Genomic DNA, 25,094 nt, shown 5'->3' with positions numbered 1-25,094 from the left:
ACACGCTGGACAAGTTTTCACCAATGCTAAAATCCTTCCAAGTTAGAAATATGTATCTACCCTATTTGTGATTTTGTGTTTTTCATGGAAATAGAGAAAAAGTGGTTTCTGCAAACCCGCAAAAATGGCGATCCCCATGATTTTGGCACAGAATCACCAGGAAAAAAAAAACAACTTACTAAAAATATTGCTTCCCCAATAGAAGCTAGAGGTCCTCAGGGCCACTGGGGCCTGGCCTCGCGGCCTCATGAGCAGCAAGGGGTGGGACCACACCATGGGCAGCCCTCTTAGCCAATCAGCAGCAAGGAGCAGCCTTGCTGCTCATGTATAGGTGCCCACAATGCCTTTGCTTCATGACCACATCTAAATATTTGACATGCCCTTGAATGCCTAACCATTAACATCAGTTAGAAATAAGCCTGAATATGTTTCTGAGAATAGCTTCTCCGTATTTCTGTCTTAATAAGGAAAATTGTACATGTCTACCATGATCCAGCAGAGGTCACTGCTATACACATACACAAGTCAGCTCTACAGTCAAGTACAGGGTCACCATAACATTATAGAGTGCTGTTCAATTCCCAGAAAAGACCTTTTTATTTTATTCTTACTCAATTCTCAATCTCCCTGCCTGCATTGAGAATTAAATCCAAGTTAAATGACTAAAGTGACTAAATTATTATTTTACTCTTATTTATTTTTGGTAACCCTGCAGAGTCAACAGTATGAACTGGAGTTCAGTATCCTTCAATTGTCAGCAGAATTGTTCACCAGGTTTCAGTGAATACCAGTCAGTTACACCTATGGAAAAACAGCAACATAACTGCCTGGGTATCCTGAAACACTGTGTTTGGCTTAAAGAGTTTTCACCATTGGTCAATAAGCACAAGAAGGCAAGGACCTAGCTCAACTCCCAGATCCCAAATTTAGCTTGCTGCAAAAGCAGTTTGAAATTATCATTATCATTCTTCCCATTAAAATGTCTTTCCTTATACACCAAGTACATTTGATCCACAGTTACTGGGAGAATATAAAGTGCTGAACTCCCCAAACCAATTTTACAGACACTGTTTAAAACTTGAGCCCCATTTCCAGACTGGATGACATGAGGAGTGGCAGGTAGGATGAAGAAAAAATATTTTTTAAATTTAGGTTCATTTCTCTTTCCGGTTGCAAGGTCAAGAATACTTCCCCAAAAGGAAGAAATAGTACAAGACTGAGTATGTGTATCAGAAACAGTGTAAAAGCAGCTCCCTGGTCCTGCTTTTTATTTAAAATTAGTCTGAAAATTATATTTGTACTTCTGGAAGTAAAATTAATCTCACTTTAGGTTTTTTATAAGACATCAGATATTAAAAATAATAAATATGGTAAAGAAATTAATATACATTTTAATAATCATTGCAATACTTACAGACCAAACAATTATCATCCTCCTAGACACACAGTGATTGATATTCCAGCAGGTAAATGGAAGGAAAGTGATATAAAAAATTTCTTCACCCAAAGCAGCTGAAAACCTGAAGAGGTAGTAGTAGAAGTAATTCTTCACAATATATTTCTTCGTGCAATCCTGAAAGTGAAATTATTTTAGAAATTTTAGTAAGCTTAAAGTATTTATAGGGAACTGCCAAATTCGCCATTTTGCAGATTCTGCAAAATCATTCTGGGCAATGCCCACAAAATCCACAGAAACTGTGAAATCCATGGCGGAAAAAACCTTATTATGGGCTGCAGCAGCTTGCCTGGGTGGGGAAGGAGGAGAAGGCAGGCTGGGCTGCCTACTTGAAGGGCTGCCAACAAGATGGCCGCTATCCCTACCCCTCGCCACTGACTGGCTACAAGGGCTATCTGTCATGTGGCCCCATGCCCCTCCACCAATCGGCAGTGAGAGGCAGGGCTGTGTGACAGATAGCTGTTACAACCAGTGACATGGGGCAGAACCACATGGCAGAAAGCCCTCACCACCAGTCAGTGGTGAGGGGGTGTGTCCACATGATAAGCAGCCCCCACAGCCAGTCAGGTGAGGGGAGAGGCCACCAGGGCCCTGTGACCAATCAGAAGGGTGGGGTGTGGCCTGCCATACTTCACCCATATAATGGCTGCCCAGGCCTGCATTCTGCCCAGGAAGCTTGGGGGGCAGCTCCCCAAAATTAGGTAGGTCCCTCAGTATTTAAGGCATCAGAAATGCTTAAACAGCTGTCACTAGAGCTCAGAGTTCCATAAACCAGTCTTTTTATCTGAATAGGAATTTACTGCAGCAAGTTTTAAGAAACAAAACTCGATTTTTATAATAAAATAAAGATTGCAATTAACTGATGGACAAATTGAGGTTATTTCCCTTTCTTTCCCAGAATGTTTTGACCAGTTTCTAATATACAGGAAGATGCCACGTGGAAATGAACACAAAGGCTTGGTACAGACAATCAAAGGACCTGAATCAATTCAATCTTTGCAGGTTAGTCTAAGCTGAGTAGATTAAACTGAAAAGCAAATGAACAGACACACACTTTTAATTCTGGAAATGCAGCCATGTGCCTGCAGTGGCCCAAGCCAAAAGGTGTGTGTGTAGGGGGGCACTAGAGCATACCTCCCTACTCGGCTGGAGCAGACAGTTTGGTAGCCCACCCACTCTGTGAGGGGGTGTTGGTGACGGGGGCAGGAAATCCTAGCATCCTAGGAAGCCAGGGAACTGTGAGTTAACTTGAATCTGGAGAGATTCTGGACAGAAATTAAATAAACTGTTTTAAACTAAATCAGTTAAGTCTGATACTACATCCATCCAGGTTTATCTTAAACCTGTTTCGGCCATTTTGAAAGTGGTTTACGCACACTGAACTTCTGTTATGCTACAAGATTTGAACTGGTTTCCAATCACTTATACCAGTTTGCGTGTGATTTTTGTTCCTAGCCAAAACACACATACTGAATTTGAAGAGGTTCAGACTTCAATTAGTTTGTTTTACAGAGATCATATGTGGAACCAAAATTTAAGTACTCTTTCTTTTATACAGTTCATACAGCAGTGGAAGAACCACTACTGACAAGAATATGATGAGACAAAATAAAACAAAAAAAATCAAATAAAATAGTTAATGAAATAAAATAATTAAATAGTTTGTTTGAGATTTGCATCTCAAAACTAGTTGCCATGATACACTCTAAAATTTATCAGAAGATAGTAAATGCTATAACATTTTCTTCATTGGTCCTTAGTAAAGTTTTTTTTTCCTCTTATATCTCCAGTTTTTCAGCTGTCAACAAACTCTATTTCTCTTTCAATGTGGAGAATAAGTAACTGTAAATCTGGAAATAGCCATTTCCTTATAAGGAAAGTGAACATGGTGAGTCACTGCAGTGGGACAAATGCATTGATAAAATCTTAAAATAATAAAACCCTAAAATGTTCCTTCTGCTGGCCCAGTTACCTAACTTAAACTGTATTAATGTAACTTGATTCTATATTTTTTAAAAATCTGTATGGGAAGATTGGAAAGAAAGTTAGGTACCTCTGAACTGGACATAAGGGATAGCAAATGTAGATTTTTCCATCTCTTTTTCATTCCTCCCCAACTTTATGGAACAGAACAAAGTATTTTGGGGGTGGGTGGGGAGAAGGGTTAATAAGCGACCTCTTGTAACAAGTATATATTTGTAATTACCTTTGAAGATATAAAACTTCAATGAATTATCTTTCTTGGAATGCACATACATCCAGCAGGAACTCACTATACTCAAACAGTTAGCGTACATGTCTATAGGCCAAATCAATCAGCTGTGGACCAGTGCACACTAGCATAATGCAGCAAAACAACACAAACAGCATGTGTTTATTGTTACTCCCTGGTGAATGCATCTCCCTCCATAGCTGACCAAGACAAGAAAGAGCTACAGTTATAAGCTTTGGCTCAAACGATAACAGCCCATGCTCTGGAAAGCCCCAATTCCATTCCTTACGTGTTTTTAAATAAAAGCAACTGACTGATTTACTTGTAGGTAAAGGAAATGCTTGTTAGCATGCCTAATGAAGTAGCAAGGAAACAAAGATTGGAAGGATAACTCCTGCAAAATAACGGTACTTTACAAACAACAAGGAAGCTCATTAGTTACTATCTATGGCCTGAGAAGAGTACAAATTGAGATTTGGTCAAGTTACTCACCATTTTTGCATACCAAAAAACACAGATGAGTAATACTGAATGCAATTGTGAAAACTGTTCTTGGAGATTTGGCAAAGACTATCAAGAGTCTTTCTTATTGCTTGTTTTTAACAGAAGCAGAAAAAAACCCTACTCAAAACATATTATGAGTAAAATCCTAGCTCTTCAGTGGAAGCTTTGATATTGATTTTCAGCAGATTCTTGATTTCATTCTACCCCTTGTAGATTAGGTCCACATTAGACATACTTGGTGCTTTCAAAGTGGCTAGATTAAACTACTTTTATGGTTATTTATTTGTTCTTGGTGATGAATGTGGTGCCTTTTTTATGCATCTTATGCATAATAAATATTTGCCAAGACTTCAGATATCTAAAGCTAAATGGTCTGTATGCATATACAGGTGCTAAAACTGTAGCCATTATTCAAGTCATATGACACAGTGAGACTTCCTCATGCCTTCCCTTCTGACCTACTTGGACTCTTGAAAACTCCACCTGACATCTGCCTGCATCTTTTTAGTCATCATAAGCCAATTCATTAAATATAGTATTTCTTTTCCTTATATCAGTTTAAAATACAACAACAACTTATGTTCATAAACTTTTTCTTCATACATCCAGCAAAATTAAGATAATTTTAATTAACCACTAACAAGGCATTTTAAAATGTTCCTGGCAGCTCAACTCAAAAATGTCATTTAGTTTCTAATATAATGAATGTAAAAATTAAGGATTAAAATACACATAGTTATACTGTTTGATTTATTACATAAATATGTGTAGATGTAGCATACCTTTGTTGTTTATCAAAAGGTAGTCAATCATTTTAAAAGAGAGCTAAGAACCGATATATAGCTTGTTACCCAAATTATAGGTAACCATACAGGTTGGCTGCTGGATAAAGCAAGATGAAACCGAACATGGAGATGGAGTCTGGGAAATGTCAGAGCTAATTCACTGCACTGAGGGTGTGTTTTAGAGTAGCACAGGAGAAGAATCTACCACCCACATTACAAGTACCCAAAAGGTGAGGGTGAAGCAGTCTGGTATATGTGCAGAGGTAAGGGGAAGAAAAACAGAATAAACTATAATGAGAGACAGAAGAGAAGCTGGCACAATACAGTAAAGGAGCTTTGAAGCCAAGAAAAGTATTCTGTGTTGAATTTTGAAACATACAAGGCACTAAAGAAGGTTTCAGAAGACAGAATAACTTCCCACGCTTGGCAAGGAACGAGGAGACCAGAATTAGAACCTGTAAAGAGGCAAAGCAGTATACAGCAATAGATGGACAGACTTATTTCAGCACAAACAGGTCAAGGCTCTGATGCTGCTGATATTTCTGAAAAGGTACATCAGTTAAATACAGGCTCCAACAAGGCAAAGAATGGCACAGCAGGATAAAAAACCTGCATTCCCAAATGTACTGAAATTAGATTACAGAAGGGAGATAGCAAGTTGACTTAGTTTTCAGAGCTAAAAGGAAAGCCGTAAATGCAGAGCTGCCAAAAGAGTCTTCATTAGACCCATGATTCTCAGTGCAATACATTTGCAAGACTGTTCAGGTACTGAGGTCAAGAGCAGTTTTGCCTATCTAAACTTGATGAGAGAGAGAGACTGAGGTACCCTGAGAAGGCTGAGGTCTTCCCTCAGTCAAGCAGACAGACTGAGCAAGTCCTCAGACTGCACCTCACTTTTGGGGTTTGGCTTAAATGGGAGCCCAAACTCCCAAACACAGCATTGACCTCAATATTGATGTATTTCCTTGAACTTGGCTGTTCCTTTGGTTTTCCTCCAAGATGTTACCTGTTATAGCTCCCTGCTCTCAGCTCTTGTTTCTGTTAGTATGTCCCTCCTGGAGTCAACAGGCCAGAGACATCATTAACAGTCAGCAACACTTCAGGAGCTTTCCGTCAGCTTAACAACCTAACTTGGTTGACCGTGCCCATCCTGTGTAAAGGAATGTCCCATGAATCAAGGACTCTCTCTCTATCTTCTTTTTTTTTAACTTAGAAAGGGCAGACAAGGATTGAAAAAAAACCAAGAAGTGTGAAATGTATAATGTAAAATAAGGAGTTTATTTTCCAAGCACTAAATTTTTACTGGAGATGGGAGACTGGAGAGAGCTGGTAAGATTTTTTTTCAGGAGAGAAGCTGAGGAGAGACTGTGCTGGTTTGAGGGAGTAGTTAGTAGTGGATAGATAAGGTTACAAGCCTGAATCATGACCACTGTTTAAGGGCCTTCTAAAAACAAACTGCCCACTAGGGAATGGCTTGAAATTTAGTCCTTACTCTGGCAAAGAAGCATCTTCTCACCAGTGTTCAGGCTGAGATTTTTCAAGCTGCCAAGGGTATCTGAACACCCAGATCCTTTTCTTTTTAAAAAGAATTAGAAGTCTAAATCCCTTAATCTGCTTTAAATAATGAGATTAGTGTTTTCATTAACTGTATGGAGATGATAAAAAAGACAAACTAAGAAGCTATAGTAATTTACCTATCATATGAAAAGCCCAGTTATTTAAATTGACTTTAGGTGTCAATACATGACAGATAAAAGGTCAGTCAATGAACAGCTTAGTTTATAGGATTCTTCCTCCCTGTATTAGCAATAGGGGTCATATATTAACAGACATCTTTCTAGGTAAAATGTGCACACCAAGAGGACAGCTTGAATGGAAGAACAATCTATCTAAATACCTTGAGCCTAGCAAACCAATTAGAAACCACCACAAACACAATTAGCAACTGTGGTACTTTGTGTCTGATATCATTAAACCATATTTGGACCTACTTAAATATCCCATAAGAACACTCTCTTCTTGTTGTGTTAATTCTCCAATTAAGTAACAGTCTCTAATGTATTAGTAATAATGTGCTCATATGTCTTAAATCAAAGATGATGAGACAAATCCCCAAGGTTAATTTTTCCTTTCTTAAGACACTAAGAAAAGACTATTGTAATTAGAAGCTCCTTTTGAAAAATTACTCTTTTGCGGTATTTCAGGCTTTGAAAGGAACACAATTTTTGTCCTTTTCCTTTCTTTTAGAAAGTGACTGCAACTAATTTTTGCATGGGTATTCTCTCTCATACTCATAGCAGTTTATCCAACCCCTTTTTAAAAACAGTTCACCTAAATAATTTGCAAGTCTCCCAAGATAGACTAAAATTGTTTGTGCTTAACCTCCTGAAGTGATTTGTGTCTTTAATATTCCATGAGACATGCTTAATAATTTAGCCTCTTAGTCCATTACCAACACTATTCAACTCTAACTTCTCAGAGAGGGACAGGCAACCTAGGCACAGTAGATTCTGTTTAAATAATGTGAACAAGAATATAACATAAATGAGGATTTAAGGGGTGTGTCATAACCCACAAACTTTTGTTTTTCAGATGATGTGTAATTTCATCCAGTGACCACAATAAATAACTAAAACAAGAAATACATCAGCTCATAAAGCAAATTGCACACCCATAAGATGCTGCTTTACCAGAACATATCTCTGGCTAAATTAACCACCCTCTTAGAACATTTACATAGGATCCAGTGACCACTTTTGTTCCTAATTCACTAGCTTGTGTGTGTTGGGGACAAGGAGAATGCACATGTATGTCTGACTGCAATGCAACACCATGTTGTTACTTACTGATGTTCCACTGGAACATCTAGACTTCAGTATAATGTTTCTAAATACTGTTGCAACCCAGGAACTGGGGCAGAGGTCTGCAGTGAAAAGATAAATAACAAGACCAGCAGAATCACAGTCAAATTGTTATCATAAAGGATCTCAGGACAACCTCATGTGTACATGGTAAAAATATATCAGCATTTCTAGTTTTAGTAGTCCATAATTTTTAGATCGCTTTTTTCACTCCATTCTTTGTGGCACTTTCTCCCTAGCCGAGCGGATCATAAAAGAAATAATGGCAGCAGAAACACCAAATGGCCAGCTTTATTATAAGGGCCAGCTGTATTATAATGATAACTGTATCCACTCAAAATGCAAATTATCACCTTCCTTGACTAGGGGAAGGAAATATCTACTCCCTGTTACGTTCTTTATAACTGAAATGTCTAATAAACATGGTTTAGTAAATATTATATAGCTGCATGCTTAAACTACTCCTTATCTCTGTGTTAGGACTGCCTGATTTTCATATTGCTAGGTGAGTTTCCACTAGCACTTTTTAAGTTGCAAATCAGCCAAGTCTGATACAGAATAGAGAATGCCTTTGTAAATGAAAGCACCTGTTTCAAACTGGCACTGAGCTGCACATTCCCAGCAATCAAGGTTCAGCCAGTTGGTATAGACATCGTTTGAGTTAACTAAGCCATTCAGAGAAATTAGGACTATATATGATGAAAATATAGCTGAGGTGACTTAGCTGGAGTCTGCCAAGCGCTATGAAGTGGACTGAAGGAGAATGAACCTTTAGGGAGTTGCTGCTAGGGATCTGTACAAAGGACTTTCAGATGCTTATTTAGCATTTTGTCATATGACTTCATCCTTTGACTAACAATAAAATCAGCTAAAATTAAATTTGAATCTATCTTACAGCAAGCAACTGCTGTGTTTACTACAGGAAGGATGGTGCCATTTATCATTAGCATCTGGCTACAGAGGGATTAAGGGGCAGAAATAAAATCTGTTCCTCTAAAAGAGCAGTGCTCAACCTTTTCAACCGGTGGCCAGACTGGCAGTGCCTGGTCCATCTGTGGGATGGATCCAGCTGGTATTCCCAATCCAGCATCCAGGTGGTCATAGCAAGCACTATCTGGCCACATGGAGGGGGCAAGGGTAGGTGGGCCCCCACACAGTCCCGCAAGGTAAAGAAGCTTGCCCCAGACCCTGGGGAGAGGAAAGGAAATGTGACCTGGCCCTGTGGGAAGGGGGGATGGCGTGGCCAGCCCCCACAGGAAGGGAACATGGCAAGGTCCCAATCCAGCCCTGCAGAGAGGGAAGGGGGCATGGCCAAGCCTTGCAGGTGATGAGACCCCAACCCAGCCCCACAGAGAGGGAAAGAGTTCTGGCCACCCCCCTGCAGGGAGAGAGGGCATGACCAGGCTCCAATTTGGCCCTGCAGAGAGGGAAGGGGGTGTGGCCCAAGGCATGGCCCAGCCCCAATCCAGAAGCAAGGGAGGTATGGCCCAGCCCCACGGTAGAAGAGGTCACAGCCTAGCCCAGCCCTGACCATCATGCAGGGCTTGGGATTTGGGAATTTGGCAAGGGAGCATGCAGCTGTATTAATGGTCACTGCTATCCCACTGCCAGATTTCCTGACCCATGGAGAGTCTTATAGGCTAGACGCAATGGCTCTGTGGGTCATATTTGGCTGGTGGGCCAGAGGTTGAACAATCCTGCTCTACAACTGAGACAGACTGGAGTCACTGTGACCTGTGTGTGATGACTCTGGATAGGGAAGCAAGGGTCAAATTCAGGACCTCTGCTACCTGAGCTAAGAAGCTGGGTCTGTTATTGTGAAGATGATAAAGACCCAAAGCACTTTGTACAAAACAAATTATTTTGTAACTGTTTTATAATCATTGGTGTTGGTTCATTTAACTTCAATAGCTAATGCCAAGAAAGATGCTAAAAGACTTATTATAGCTGAAACTGGTAGTGACACAAATAGTCATAGGATGAAACTTCTCAAAAAGTATCAGACTTTTAAATTGCTTATAATTTTGACAAACTCAGATCATTTGAAATTTCTCATACTGGGTGCTGCCAGAAAAGCTGCATTTATTTCATAAGTAATGTTTCTATGTGTTTCATAGACTTCATAGACATTCGGGCTGGAAGGGACCTCAGAAGATCTTCAAATCCAGCCCCCTGGCCCAGGAGCAGGAAGTCAGCAGGAATCATAGGATCCCAGCAAGATAAACATCCAAATCTCTCTTGAAGGCATTTGAAGTAGGTGCTTGAACCACTTCTGGCAGCAGTCTATTCCAGACCTTGGGGGACAGTAAAAAAGTTCTTCCTTATGTCCAGCCTGAAACAGTCATGGAGGAGTTTGTGACCGTTCAATCTTGTCATCCCTTAGGGTGCTCTGGTGAACAGATGTTCCCCCAGATCCTGGTGAGCACCCCTGATAAACTTATAGGTGGCCACCAGATTACCCCTGAGCCTGTGCTTTTCTAGGCTGAAAAGTCCCATGGCTCTCAGCCTCTCATCATAAGGTCTGTTTTCCTGCCCTCTGATCATGTGCGTGGCTCTCCTCTGCACTCTCTCAAGCTTCTCCACATCCTTTTTAAATTGTGGAGCCCAAAACTGGACGTGGTACTCCAGCTATGGCCTCACCAAGGCCAAGTACAATGGGAGAATGTTCTAAATTCTTCATTTATTTCCAAGTGAGGGAAAATATGGTTTGCCTATATTAACAACTGTTACACAACCTTTTCATGGAGAACTCAAAATTTGGGAGAAAGGACTTAATTTGACAAGCAGAGAGGATGTGTCCCTGTGACAATCTAACCATATTTGACAAGCTCCATGCACATGTGCTCAACAGAGGCTGACTGAAATTTGGCAGCTGAATCATCTAAAGATTCTTTCTACACGGTGCATGCTTCGGGACATGGATACGATCACCAAGCTGAACTTTCCCTATAACTGCTCTCCCCAGTGTTCTTTAGCCTGCATCACATCAGACAAGAAACTGGTGAGAGAATCCCTTTCACATGCTCTAAGTGGTCTTCACCCAAATGCTGGAGAGGGGAACATGAAGAAGAGTTAAAGGAGCACAACGGATGAAAAAGCAGAAGGTCAGATGAGCAGAGGGAAGGAGGACAGGAGCTAAGGAGAACAGGAATGGCTAGGAGGAGAGAAGAAGAACAAAAGCATACAGGTCTATAACCCATAAGAAGCTAAACCTGGACTTGAGAAATGCCATTGTTCCCTCAAATCAGCAAAGAGCTATGGGTGCCTGTACACATGCTGGGAGGCTGCTCTGATGTGCTGTAATCAATTAACTGAGTCTGCTGGAGCATGCTAATTAGCACGCTCCAGCCAGCCTCTGCAGCTCATGTATCAGCAACCCCACACTTCAAAATGGTGGTGGGGGCACTTTAACTAAAGCTCTTTGGACAAACTTTAGATAAAGCACCCCCACCGCCATTTTGAAGTATGGGGACACTGACACGAGACGCTGCAGGTGCTTTAATTAAAGCGAGTCTTGGAGCCGCTTTAATTAAAGCGCCCCCCCATGCCCAGAGCAGATGTAAAAATGCCCTATGACACCAACTAGCAAAAGGTAGGTCTTTTCTAGCCTCTCCAGCACCTGACTCAGCCTAATACCATTACCAGTTTCTATATAACTCAAATGGTAGAGGTCTGAGCTGCAAATTAAAGGTTACAATACCACATGGTGTGGTGTTCTGCAGAGATATCCAGCCTCCTTCCAGTGTGGAAAACAATATGTCTGCATTATTTTTTCCTTTCCTCCCGGGCTAAATTCTCTTCTCAGTAGGGCTAATTTATACAGTGCTCTCCTCCTCATCTCTCACAAGCCAATACAGCTATGCTGTTCCCCAAGGTCAAGCTAGCTTTTTAGAGCTACCTTAGAGCTCTGTGCACAGCACTGCATTGTGTTATATAGACGAGCTCTAAAGGTGCAAACCCTAATAGTGACCCAGATTAGGGGTTAGCAAATTTTATGCAATCTGATTTCCATCTTTTTCAAAAGATTAGGAAATAGCATTAGGAAAAAAGATGTTAAAATTGTATTAATTTTACAACATCAAGCACACACAAAAATTAGGAAATGCCAGATATAAGGTTACCTAGGCAACCTTAATTCAGTCCCCTTGTGCATATGCATTTTGATACAATCTGTAATTAAATCATCACGTGCTATTTTTTATCACAGGATTCTCTTTGCCTCTAGCTAAGGTATGCATTGTAGAGTTCATCTGTGAGGCAAACCCCTCCAACCTATTGGCTCAGTGGCAGTAGTTCACTTAAAGGCCGCGTACACATGTTTAAATGACCTGGAGACAGACATTCAAATGCTGAGCCTCTGACAATCAGAGAGCTTGCAGTCCTGATGCTGCACAGCCAGGGGACCCCTGTGTACACATCTCTGCATGCTCTAAAGACTCCCTCAGTCTGCCTGGAAACAGATGGCAGTAGTGCATACAGCAGTTCTGTTTGATGCTGAAGAGTCTGGGTCAGCCAAACTGTGACTCCCTGCAGCACGATGTGGGATTGTGAAGAGGGTGTTGTCTACTTTCTGCTTGACTGGAGTACTAGAGTCTGGCTCAAACAACACACCAATCCAAGCAACATGCACGGGTAGAGGGAGAAAAGCACCCTAGAATGCTGAAGGATTGTGCTTTGGCTTTTCTCATAAGGGGAAGTTGTACAGACAGGAGAAACTCCCCTACTAGTGATTTAACCCTGGTTGTTCCCACATTACTTTTTCTCCTGGAGAGGACAGTTTTTACTCCAAGAGAAAAATCCTAAACATCTGTATGCTTGTGGTTTCTCTTGAAAGAGCAGCAACTGTCCCAGGAGAAACTGAATATCTGTACATGGCCACTGCAACATAAAGCAGCATGTGCACCCTCTTCTGTGAGGCAACCAAGCTGAATGTATAGAAGGTGCTAAATGAAAATGTTGTAAAAGAATCTAAACAAAATTAACTTAATGTTTTTTTAAAAACTCACACCAAACAGAAGTGGGAGTCACAGCAAAAGCACCTACTATGGAAAGCAGGAACGTGATAATCCAGAAAACACGCATCTTAAAGAGCACAGTCAAAATATCTAATCAAACCAAAAATATACCTTAATACCTACAAAGATGGTAGGGCCAAGTTCTCAAAATTCAGCATTTACATTTGCTAGTACCCCAATCCACCCCGCACTATCCAACATTGGAGAAAGCAAGCTGCTGTGTGATCTTCCTAGTTTTTACAGAATAGTGCTGTTGCATTCTGCAGAAGAGCCTTCCCTCCCCACTGAGAACTTCTTTCAGAATCAAAGCAAATGGAAGGTAATACTGGGTGAAAATAATAATGCTTTTGATTTATTTTCTTTCAAATTTCAAAGTCTTAAAAAGCATTTTATCTATTTTTTTTTTTAAATAGGAGGTAGACTAACCCCATAAAACAGGCAAGCCATAAATAAAAGGTATAAACAAGGCACCACTCTTGCTTCACTTTCTGCAGGGCAAATTTTTATAGCAGAAAGCTATAAAAAATTGCCTTCATCTTCACTTATACTGGAGATACAAGTTTTGCTACATCAGGTTTCTGTGGGTTAGAATCTGACCAACAGACATGATTAGGTAATATTTAATTCCTAACTTTCATTAAAGCCACTACATCTTCTATGAGTTATGCAAATGTACATTAAGTGAAGCTTCAACACTCATTATGAAGCTATCGTTTCCTTTTAAACAAAATTACTTGCCTAAAGCATACCCATTGTACATCTGTGATTCAAATTTGGGAGTTGCTCTCTCTAAATCCCATGAAAAGAGTATTAAAGCATGCTGACTTTCTTAGTCAAGGTTCTTCTAACTAATTACAAAATCATGCCTCACAAACTAATATTTTAAACAAAGTGCTGAAGAAAGGCAGTTCAATGTAAAACACGAAAGTCTTGGCTAGATCGTGCTGCACACAGAGATAGTACATTCAGACAATTTCCCTCTGCAATGTAACCCCCACTACCACGGGGCTCTGAGTGAATAGGATCTTTCTGTAATAACTACAGAGCTCTCCCCTTGACTGTTCTGCTTGTAGAAAGAAGCCTTACATGCAATTTATCAGCATTTCTGGCTTCTGGCTTTTAACACCACTGCTTTTGGAAACCACCAAATCAAGTCCAGATCTCCAGGAAGTGTTCTAGATTCTGGATGGGGACATGGATAACAAAAGAGGATAAAACAAGCCACATATTCAGTACAGTTGCAGCTTTAAATTCTTCTGTGATTGTCTAGATACAACTTCTGAATGATGGCAGCCACTAACACTTCCAGTATGTTTGTGTTCACACCCCACAGTTCATTCAGAACAGAACATGTTGACACCCTCAGTGGCCGCTCCCAGACAAATAAAAGTACTGGATGTGAAAGGGAAAATAAGGATAGACACACAAACCCTGGTAGTGGGGGGGAAGACAGAGACGGAGTCATAAAAAAACCACAGGAGGCACATTAAGCCCCTATTATACGCTTCCAGAAGACATTTATTGTGCAATTCAGGTGTTAATCCACATTTAATGGATTTGTATGGCTGGTTTGTGGCCAACTTATATTGCATTTTAATTTGAATGTGTGGCCAACTGACTCCCCCTGCACCAACATGTTTCTAGCCTTGCCTTGGATCATCCCTTTCCCCCACAGGCAATTTTGAAAGCTTTTCTATGCAGCCTGCACATGGGGGTACACAGTAACACAACTTCGGGGGGGAGGTGTGGTGGGAAGGTTGGAGGGGCATTGACTCCCTATTCCATGGGAACTTCAAAAGCTCTGCATCACTGGTCCCTGATGCTGGACTTCACAGTGCCATTTTAAAGGTCCCAGTATGCGATTTTATCCCAGACTCAAAAAGGTACAATGGAGAACTGTCATGGGTGGGAACAAACAGTTCAGGAAGGACAAACAAGGAAGAAGAGGAGGAGGAATTGCACTTCATGTAAAAGAGTCATATGATTGCTCTGAGCTCCAGTATGAAACTGGAGATAGGCCTCTTGAGAAAGTCTCTGGATTAGGGTCAGAGGGGAGAGCAACAAGAGTGATGTCATGGTGGGGGTCTGCTGTAGACCACCAGACCAGGAGGAAGTAGTGGATGAGGCTCTCTTCAAAACAGCTAGTGGAAGTTTCCCCGATCGCAGGCCTTGGTTCTCATGGAGAACTTCAATCACCCTGACATCTGTTTGGAGGGCAATACAACAACACAAATGCAATCTAGGATGTTTTGGGAGCGTATTGGGTACAACTTCCAGGTACAAGTGCTGGAGTGGCCAACTAGGGGCCATGCTCTTGACCTGATGCTCACAAACAGGGAAGAATTGGTGGGGGATGTAGTAGTGGATGGCAACTTGGGCAGCAGTGACCACGAGATGATTGAGTTAAAGATCCTGAGGAAAGGAAGGATGGAGTGCAGCAGAGTAAGGATCCTGGATTTCAGAAAAGCAGACTTCAACTCACTCAGGGAACTCATGGGCAGGACCCCTGGGAAGCCAGACTGAGGGTGGGGATGAGTCCAGGAAAGCTAGCTGTACTTTAAAGAAGCCTTACTGAGAGTGCAGGAACAAACCATCCCAATGTGCAGGAAGACTAGCAAGCATGGCAGAAGATCAGCTTGACTTAGCAGGGAACTCTTTAGTAAACTAAATCACAAAATGGAAGCTTGTAAGTGGAACAAATAACTAGGGAAGAATATAAGAGCATTGGTCGGGCATGCAGGGATGAAGTCAGGAAGGCCAAAGCACAATTGGAGCTGCAGCTAGCAAGGAATGTGAAGGCTGATGAGAAGGGTTTCTACAAGTACAGTAAAAGTTCTGTTAACCGGCATCTTACAGGCCAGCATGCTCAATTAACTGGCATGCCGGCTTGTAAGCTGAAGTGAAACCGGAAGTGCCCTCAGTGGGCACTTCCAGTTTCTCCAAGACCGCATGGCCCGGGGCAAAGCAGCCTGCGCTGATGAGCCCCCACGGCCTGGGGGCATAACAGGCTGTGTGGGGCCCACCTCCCTGTCCTGTGGGGCCTGCAGGGCCCGCAGGAGGGGTGGCGATGTGGTGGGAGGGGCAGCGGGACACCCCAGATGCAGCAGGAGAAGCGGCGGCCCAGGCCGCTCAATTAACCAGCATATTTTGTTATCCAGCATCCCCCATTCCCAGGGGATGCCAGATAACAGAGCTTTTACTGTATGTCTGTAGCAAGAGGAGGATCAGGGAAAGTGTGGGTCCCTTACTGAATGGGATGCAGAGGATACAGAAAACGCTGCAGTACTCAATGCCATTTTTGCCTCTGTCTTCACAGTTTGGGAAGAAGGTGAGCAGACTTTAGTGGTGAAAGAACAGGTTAGGGATTACCTAGAAAAGCTGGATGTGTAAAAGTCCACGGAGCCAAACAGGATGCACCTGAGGGTGCTGAAGGAGTTCGCTGATGTGATTGCAGAGCCATTGGCCTTCATCTTTGAAAACTTATGTGACAATCAGAAGAGGTCCTGGATGATTGGAAAAGGGTAAACATAATGCCCATATTTAAGAAAAAAAAAGGAAGATCCAGGAACTACAGTCCAGTCAGTCTCACCTCAGTCCCTGGAAAAATCATTGAGCAGATCCTCAAGGAATCCATTTCTAAGCACTTGGAGGAGATGGTGGTGATTAGGAAGAGTCAGCATGGATTTACCAGGGGCAAGTCATGCCTGACCAACCCAATTGCCTTCTATAACAAGGTGACTGGCTCTGTGGATGTGGGGAGACCAGTGGATGTGGTGTACCTTGATTTTAGCAAGGTTTTTGATAGGGTCTCCCACAACGTTCTCCCAGGCAAGCTAAGGAAATATGGGCTGAATGAATGGACTGTAAGTTGGATAGAAAACTCGCTGGAGCATTGGGCTCACTGAATAGTAATCAATGGCTCAATGTCTAGTCAGCAGCCAGTATCAAGTGGAGTGCCCCAGGGGTCAGTCATGGAGCTGGTTTTGTTCAATGTCTTCATCAACAACCTGGAAGATGGCATAGAGTGCACCCTCAGCAAGTTTACAGATGACACCAAACTGAGGAAAATAGTAGATACGCAGGAGAGTAGGGCTAGGATTCAAAGTGACATATACAAATTGGAGGATTTGTCCAAAAGGAATCTCATGAGGTTCAACAAGGACAAGCACAAAGTCCTGCGCTTAGGACAGAACAATCCCATGCACCAATACAGGTTGGGGGCTGACTGGCTGGGAAGCAGCTCTTCAGAAAAAGACCTGGAGGGTTACAATGGATAATAAACTGAATATCAGCCAGCAGTGTGCCTCTATTGCCAAGAAGGCTAACAGCAAACTGGGCTGCATTGGTAGGTATGTTGCCAGTAGGTCAAGGAAAGCGATTACTTCCCTCTATCCGAGACTGGTAAGGCCACATCTGGAGTAGTGTGCGTAGTTTTAGGGCCCCCACTACAGAAAGGAGGTAAAGAAATTGGAGAAAGTTCAGTGGAGGGCAACAAAAATTGTTTAGGGGCTGGGGGATGTGATTTATGAGGAAAGACTGAGGGAACTGAGTTTATTTAGTCCAGAGAAGAGGAGTCTGAGAGGGGACTTAATAGCAGCCTTCAACTACATGAAGGGGTTGGAAAGAGGATGGAGCTACACTGTTCTCAGTGGTGGCATATGACTGAACAAGGAGCAATCGTCTCAAGTTGCAGCAAGGGAAGTTTAGGTTAGATATTAGGAAGAATTTTCTCACTAGGAGGGTGGTGAAGCACTGGAAGAGGTTACCCAGAGAGGCTGTGGAATTTCCATCCTTGGAGGTTTTTAAGACCCAGTTAGACAAAGCGCTAGCTGGGATGAGCTAGCTGGGGATGGTCCTGCTTTGAGCAGGGGATTGGACTAGATGACCTCCTGAGGTCCCTACCAACCCTTTCTATGATCCTACATCCTACCATATAGATCTTAAATGCCTTGACGTGCAGTTTTGGGGATCTGGGTTAAAGTTCCTCATATCCCAGCTGCAAGACTAAATTACCATCTGCCAACAGCCCCAGAAGCAATGAGAGAATAAAGGGCACAGGGGTGTGAAAAAAGCCTTGTATATGGGGGAAGAGAATAGTGGTCCCTGTTATGGGACAAGGGATACAGAAAACCTATGGGAGGGAGAGGGAGAAGAAGGTGGCCTATGGAGTTTGGGGATAAACAGTGACGGGCACAGGGTTCCAGTGTGTATGAAGTCAACTCAGTCTAGGAAAGCTAAAACATGTGAAGCTTATTGGTGTATTTATGCATTTCAGCATTTTGGTATTTTACCATATTCTTCTCTTTCTATGGAACGTGATGCAGCCTGTTAAAATCCAGGATCTTTTGAACAGGACTAACTGGTGGCCTGCAAGAGGTTACCATATGGCCGACAGACTCCTGCCCAGCTGCCACTCCTGAACATTGTTTCTGCTGCTGTAGCAACTGAGGTCTTCCCCTTCCTCCTCCAGCTTCCATTTCCTGTCCCTGTCCCTGGGGGTAGGGCAGTGCAGCAGGACCCTGGGAGCCCATGTGGTGGTGGGTGGGACGATGACACTCCCCACATAATGGGGCAGGGAAGCATAGGGAACCTGCCCCAATGGTGTGTAGGCTGCATAGCATGTCCCCCAGCCCCATAGAAATTGGACAGCCCCATCTTCCCACCACTAGCAAGTGACAGTAGACACACCTGAAAAAACGGTTGGGGAATAATAACTGCTTTGCAACCTGTTTCCTTTTCTTCTTCAAAATCCTGACAAAATAATTCTCACAACCTAAAACAACCTGAAACAATGCTGACCAGTTCTAATCTGCCAGGTGGAGTTTGTCAGCTTTGGCAACTAGCAAATAGACTAATTTCTAACTTGCAACTGTGTGTAGTCATACAGGAGAATTAGCTTGTGGACGTTTGGGTATTTCTGGAAGAGCTTTACCCTTGGCGATATGTAATGAAAAGGGTGCTTATCAGGGATAGATGTGGTGTTGAACCACCAGCATAAGGTCAAAAAAAAGCAAAGGATAGGAATAATGATGGGTAAGCTTCAACATTTTGAATAGCTATACCCTTCCAACCACTGTCACCTGAACATAGCAAGGGGGAAGTTTCACAATAATGTGCCCCCCCACAATGTACTGCAAGATCCTTTCAATGGTGTTGCGGCACTGGTGCAGATGGTCCTTCTGCCAGGCAGAAATGTCCTGCATGCATGTTTCCAGGAGATGCATACAGAACCAGACTGGGATGCAGCTGCAGCAAGTTTATCATGTTTATTAGATAAAAGGATGGGAGGGACTTGGATCTGATTTAAAAGAAAAACATAGTACCATGTCCTTTTGATTTTTGTTCCTGGTAGCTCCTTGCCCAGCTGGTTTCTGAAGATCCTTCCACTTTACCTAAGCACTGGGCCACCTGCTACCTAATGAAAACCTCAGTTAGACACCAATACAATTATTGTGTTGCTTGATCCAAGTACCATTTTTTTTTTTTTTTTTGCACTGAGGCCTCTGTGCTTCAGTTCTTCATCTGAGAGACAGATAATAGTAAGTATGTACTTGCTATATACCAAGGAGAGATGAACATATAGATAGAAGTGCTCTGGACCATATGATTACTTTAGCTGTAACTCCATCCTTTGCTTAGTCCATGGTTTTTGAGGCTGTCTCAATGACCAGAACAGCAAAAAGGCTTACTTCCTTTCTAAATGAGAGTTTAAAACATGGAGAACACAATAGTATGAAACTTATGCTAGTATGCCTGGTCAGATGAATCCAAACCTGTCTGGATTCAAACACTGAGCCCACTGGCGGTCTTTGGAGTGCTTCAACTTCTTAATATGAGAGACAGAACTAGAAAGTGAATGACTTGATCATATAGGAATTCATTAGGAAGAGAGAGACTTTTTCAAATAAAGGCTTTGAAGATCATTCACTCTGCACTCTCTTCTCAAAATACATTTCACTAGGGTGTCTCTTTGAATCATGGAAAGATACAGTCTGTGTTTGCTTGGTGCATATGCCCAGATTGTTTAAAGTAATTCTGAATGGCATAGTATCTACATGCTGCAAAGTAAGCATCCATTGCTGGTTCCCAATTTAGATAGGTAGGATGCATTCTAAGTAGGGCTCCAGTGAATTGGCCTGAACTTAAATGAAGTCTGGACAGGGCTCAGCAAGCAGGGCATCTATTTTTAGATACATTGCAGCAACAGAAATACAATCAATCAATGCTTGCAGATTACAGTACTGCTTAATATCAGGGTGGCTGGCTCAGGTCTTGGAATACGAAACAAACTTGACCTAAGTTCTGAAGCAAGGCCCCTCAGCCATCTGACACTCTTTGCAGCAGACTACAAATCCTAAATTAGCTTCAGATTTTTTTTTTCAAAAAAATTAAAAAGTGTTGCTCTTTTGACTAAAGAACATGAATACTAGATATGCTGGAGCTTCTGTTTAATCTTTCACCAGCTTGTAGCAATGGGCTGACAACAAATGAATCAGAAATGTCCATCATCTGGTATGTAAAAATCTTGCAAGCAAAACCCATAAGTATCAGTAAGAGTGCAGACAGAAGTGCAGCTCTGAGTTCTAGCAAATGATGATTCACAGAAATTATAGCAAAACCCCCAGTTCGTTTGTTTTTTTATTATTTCAAAATACATTCCCTCCCCTTCCCCTACCATTTCTGACTTTCTCTCTGCCCTCTCTATTCCTTATAAGTAGTTAGAAGTAGTCATAGATAAGCTAAGTTCTTACATGCCATTATTGTGACAAGCCCCTTTTTATATTGTAAATAGTGTTCTGGTATTTTTATATTGATTTTTACTGTTTTATATTGTATTCCTATTATGTATGTATTAGTTTGTATTGTTTTACATTGATATTCTATGATTTACACCTGTTCCTATAAGTTAACCAAAGTAATGTCAACCGTCCATCTTGTAATGTCAAGTCTCCATTTTGCGACCCCTGCCCAGGCATACCCTATTGTAACTGTGTGGCAACTATGACTCATACCTACCCCTCCTATGTAAATTGGTTCCTGGGTGAATAAGGATGAATGAGGGTGCTTCAGACATAATGGCAGCAGGCCTAAAAATAGGTTCTGCTCAATGACCGGACCACCGCCTTGCCTTGACTGTCCCTGAAACACAGACCTATTCCCAGGACCCAATATTTGAAAGATAAAGACCCTCCAAGAAACCAGCAACACAGAAACAAAGAACAGAATAGAAACCAGAAACTCCACCACTATCTCACCAGACAATGAGGACACCTGGAACTGCATGACCTCATCTGAGCAGGACTGGCCCTTGCCTGGGCATGTCCTGTCCATTGGACTCACAGATAGCCCACCCCTATCAAAGGGGTAGTAGAGTGCAAACTCCTTGGGATGCCCTCTCCATCTGGACCAGTATTATGCAACGCCACCTATCCACCCATGAGCCCTGCCGGCGACCTCCTCTGAACGACACCTTGCTGGAGAAGACCTCGACTGGCCATCGAGAATCAACTCTCAGCCTGGGATAGGTAGCTATCACCCACATCTTCCCTCCAAACAAGGGACCTGAGTTCTATTTCTATCCACCTTGACTCCAATTCCTCTACTAAGCCTTCTTCCTCTGGCTACCATTGTGCGAGTGTATATGGGCACCAGTAACTTCATGGTCTGTATATTGTGTTGCCCGTCTAATAAAACTGATATTTTTGGACCCCAAGCTGGCCTTTGTCTTAAGGCTCCCCACTTAATCTCTGCTTTTTTTGCCCCTGCCTCTGACCCAACCTCATGTCTAACTCCCATCCCTCTGTCCCTCCGCTCCCCATCCCAGCTCTTAACCACCTTTGACCCCCATCTCAGCTCTCTCTCTACATCCCGACTTCTCTACCAGCTTCCTGATCCTCCGGCTCACCGCTGCTCCATCACCTCCACCTCTCCTGACCTCCAAACTTTGTTCCACCTCCACCTCCTGGCTTTCAGCTTTCTTTCCCCGGATCTTATCTGCCTCCACTTCTTGGCTCTCTACCCCAGTATTCCCCGCCACCTCTCCAGCTTCTCTGCTGGCTCTTCCCCCGCAGCTTCCTACCTCAACCTCCGCTGCCTCCATTCTCCCGGCTCTCCTGGTCCCATCTCCACTGCCTCCTCTGCCTCAGGCCCCAAGTGCTCCCTAGTCACCAATTACCCCCAAGTGCCCCCTACTGTTAACACACAGCCACTGAAGTACGTGTTTGTGTGTATATATGTGCATGGATCCATAGTGTTGCATGTGCAGTGTGTGTGTGAGATTTTGTGTGTCACCCTCCTGCCTAACAGCGCGATATTGAGATCCTAAGCATTGATCTGACACATGTCAAGTCAACAAAATCATCATGAGTTAAACCGGAGGTTCCCAAACTTTTTCTTACTGCATACCCCCTTCCAGATATACTAGCTGCCTGCATACCCCTACCAGCCTACATTTTATATTCCCTTAAATGCCAATTATTATAATGAAAATTAAATCCACTATTACACAATTTCTCCTGTGTACCCTCCAGAGATGTCTTGCATACAGGGTTCAAATTACACCCTGACACTTGAGGGCAGGGAAGGGGTCTGCAGTGGTGGCAGCCAGAAGCCAGAAGGAGCCACCACTGCCTGAGCTGCTTAGAAAGCCATGCGGTGGGCTGGGGTCTCATCTTTTATGGGGGCAGCCCACCCCCCCCCATTCCAAACCCTGCATGTACCCCGAGGGGTACGTGTACTATAGTTTGGGAACCCACAAGTTAGACCAATCCCTCCAATTCAACCTACATTAGCTGTTGGATCAAGGGAGTGGAAGATTGGCTCCAAATTTGAGCTGATGCAGGGAATGAAGCTAGGTCTTCCCCACCCCTGCCCCCCAGCTTTCCTCTCCTCGCCTCACCTGCCCCCAGCTCCACTGCCGTCTCTTGATGGGAGGGGGTAGAAGGTAGGGGAGGGAGGTACCTTTTGGGATTCTCAGCCCCGCTGGAGTGAGGGTCAAGTAAATTGGAGCCCTTCCGCCCTCCTCCCCCCACCCTGAGGAGAGGGGCTCCAGTCTACTCCCCTGCCCTCCTCTAGCAAGGAGGAGGAAAGTCCAAAAAGGACTGCACACCCCTGCCTTCTCCCCCTCCATTTAGACCCAGCAGCTGCAGCTCGCTGTGCTGCAGCAGGCAGAAATTAAGTTGCTCCACTTAGGAGGGGCTTCATTTGAACCCTTATACAATAAGAATTAATTTGTTGTGCGATTGGAGGGCTCTGCAGCTGTGTTCGTTATTTGGGCACGGCTTCAAGGCAACTTCCAAGGTGCCAATCGTGTGACAAATGTCATTTCTGCCTGTGCCTTAAGAACAAGTAGCAGACACTTCCAGCCACAAGTGCAGAGGCATTGCTGCTACAAGTCAGGCCACTTTCTAGAAAAGCTGCCTTCATCTTTGAAAAACTTTAGGCATTATCTTCTTTGCTTAGATCAGCATATAAGCACTCCTGATGACTGGGTCCTAGCTCTCCGACTTCGCTTTTCTTAAGATTATAATTCCACTATGTCTGTTTAGGAAACCTGTTCCCTCCAATTTTCATTCTCACCCTAAGGCTGGGGCAGTGTTTCTCCCAACAGCTGCTATGAAGGTTTTTAATCAAGCAGAGTAAGAAGGTCCTTCAGGCAATTCCTATAAAGCAATGGTGCCCAACCTTTTTGCCTAGTATGTTGGATTGGCAGTGCCCTGTCTATTCACAGGCCAGATCCAGCCAGTGCTCCTGATCCAGTGCCCAGACAGGCACAGTGGGCACCATCTGGCCTTGTGGGACAGGGGGATGGGGAGGGGCAGTCTGCACAGCCCCACAGAGAAAAAGAGCTTGACCTGGCCCCATGGAGAGGGAAGGGGGCATGGCCCAGCCTTTATGGGAAGGGGAGGAGAAGGGGGCATGGTTTTGCCCCAGTGCAGAAGCAGGGAGGGCCCAGCCGCAAGGGGGAATGAAACATAGCTTGGCTCTGACCAGCCACACAGGGAATGGGGTTTGGGGATTTGGCAGAGGAAGGGGAGGGTGGTCACCACTCCCCTGCCGCCAAGTTTCTGGACCCATGCAGAGCCCCATGGGTCAAATGGAATGGCTCTGTGGGCTGGAGTTTGAGCATCCCTGCTATAGAGAAATCTGATGATGAGAAGCTTTTCATTTCAGCTACGTTCCAACATGCTTTCTATGTAATAACTGTTCAGTAGACGAATTCATGATTGAGCCCAGGACCTTTCATTCCAAAGCAGAGGCATGTTGCTTGAGTTAAAGTATTAAGGCACCAGCAGGCTGTCTCATGTGGTTCATTTGGAGTCGGACACACTTGGCTAGTGTGTCATCAGTGTTTAACAATCATAAGCCCCGTTATGGAAATGTTTAGCATTAAAAAAAAATATTGGTGGGGTAATATTCTATTCAATTCCTATTCTTCAGGAAATAATTCACAACACAGGCGTCATATAAGAAATGACGAAGTCCAAACACAAGACAGGCAGCAGATGAAGCACTGAGGCAGCTGGGCTCACTAAGTAATTGCATCTTCTAGCAAGACAGAGGATTTTAATCCCTTGGCCCTAGTGACTCTTGGTGCACCAACCCACCAGCTCATCCATCCCTACCCAGCCCATTCTTGCAATCTGGTTTTCTTACTTTTCCTTGGAAGGATTACTTTAATTACCAGAATTACATAATTCAATATTAAACCTGCTTGTAGGCATTACTACACCTAGATGACAGCACTTCAGATACCAGACGATAAAAATAGGAAGCTAGGATGTGAAGTAATGACTTTTCATACAGGTGAAGGTTCAGACAAAAGGGGTCTTTTCCTGTAAAGACCTCTGAGGCAAACAGTTCTCCTCTGCCCTTGCCACAAGTATCTCTGGTCTGTGCAGGCCACTTGCTGGTCACCTGGTACGCAAGAAAAAATTGTCATGCCTTGCAAGCAGGTAAGTTAGAGGTCTAGAATGGGTATATAGTTTTGTTCAGGCCTTGTCTAAATGTGCAGAAGTTACATGACATTCACCTTAAAACCTGATTACAGGACAACTTTGTCTAAACTAAACTGGTGCAAAAGTGTATTTTACACACTATGTATGTGAACCTAGTGTAGTTTGAATGTGTAAAGCTGTCTGCATAAGCTAAACCAATACAAACCCAGGTTTATATACCTATAAAACTTTCATACAGGTTTTGTACTTGCGTTTCTCAGGAACAATTCTGTGCAAGCCATGGCTTAGTGAAAGAGGTATAGAA

At 43.1% G+C, this 25,094-nt stretch overlaps 1 protein-coding gene across 3 annotated transcripts in view; it reads right to left on the bottom strand.

Moving 5' to 3' along the window:
* The window catches only part of SGPP2 (sphingosine-1-phosphate phosphatase 2), a 121,355-nt gene that overhangs the window by 71,172 nt on the left and 25,089 nt on the right, over window positions 1–25,094 (bottom strand). For 2 of the 3 annotated variants that reach the window (XM_059730945.1, XM_059730944.1), the window contains exon 2: window positions 1,415–1,573. The exons of the other annotated variant lie outside the window; for it this stretch is intronic. In XM_059730945.1, coding sequence (XP_059586928.1) covers window positions 1,415–1,573 — 159 coding nt within the window. The remainder of the gene's footprint in view (window positions 1–1,414; window positions 1,574–25,094) is intronic. 3 annotated transcript variants of the gene reach the window in all.

This window comes from Alligator mississippiensis, chromosome 7 (genome assembly GCF_030867095.1).
Source record: "Alligator mississippiensis isolate rAllMis1 chromosome 7, rAllMis1, whole genome shotgun sequence".
In the NCBI taxonomy this organism is placed as follows: Eukaryota; Metazoa; Chordata; order Crocodylia; family Alligatoridae; genus Alligator; species Alligator mississippiensis.
This window is presented reverse-complemented; position numbering and strand designations above follow the sequence as displayed.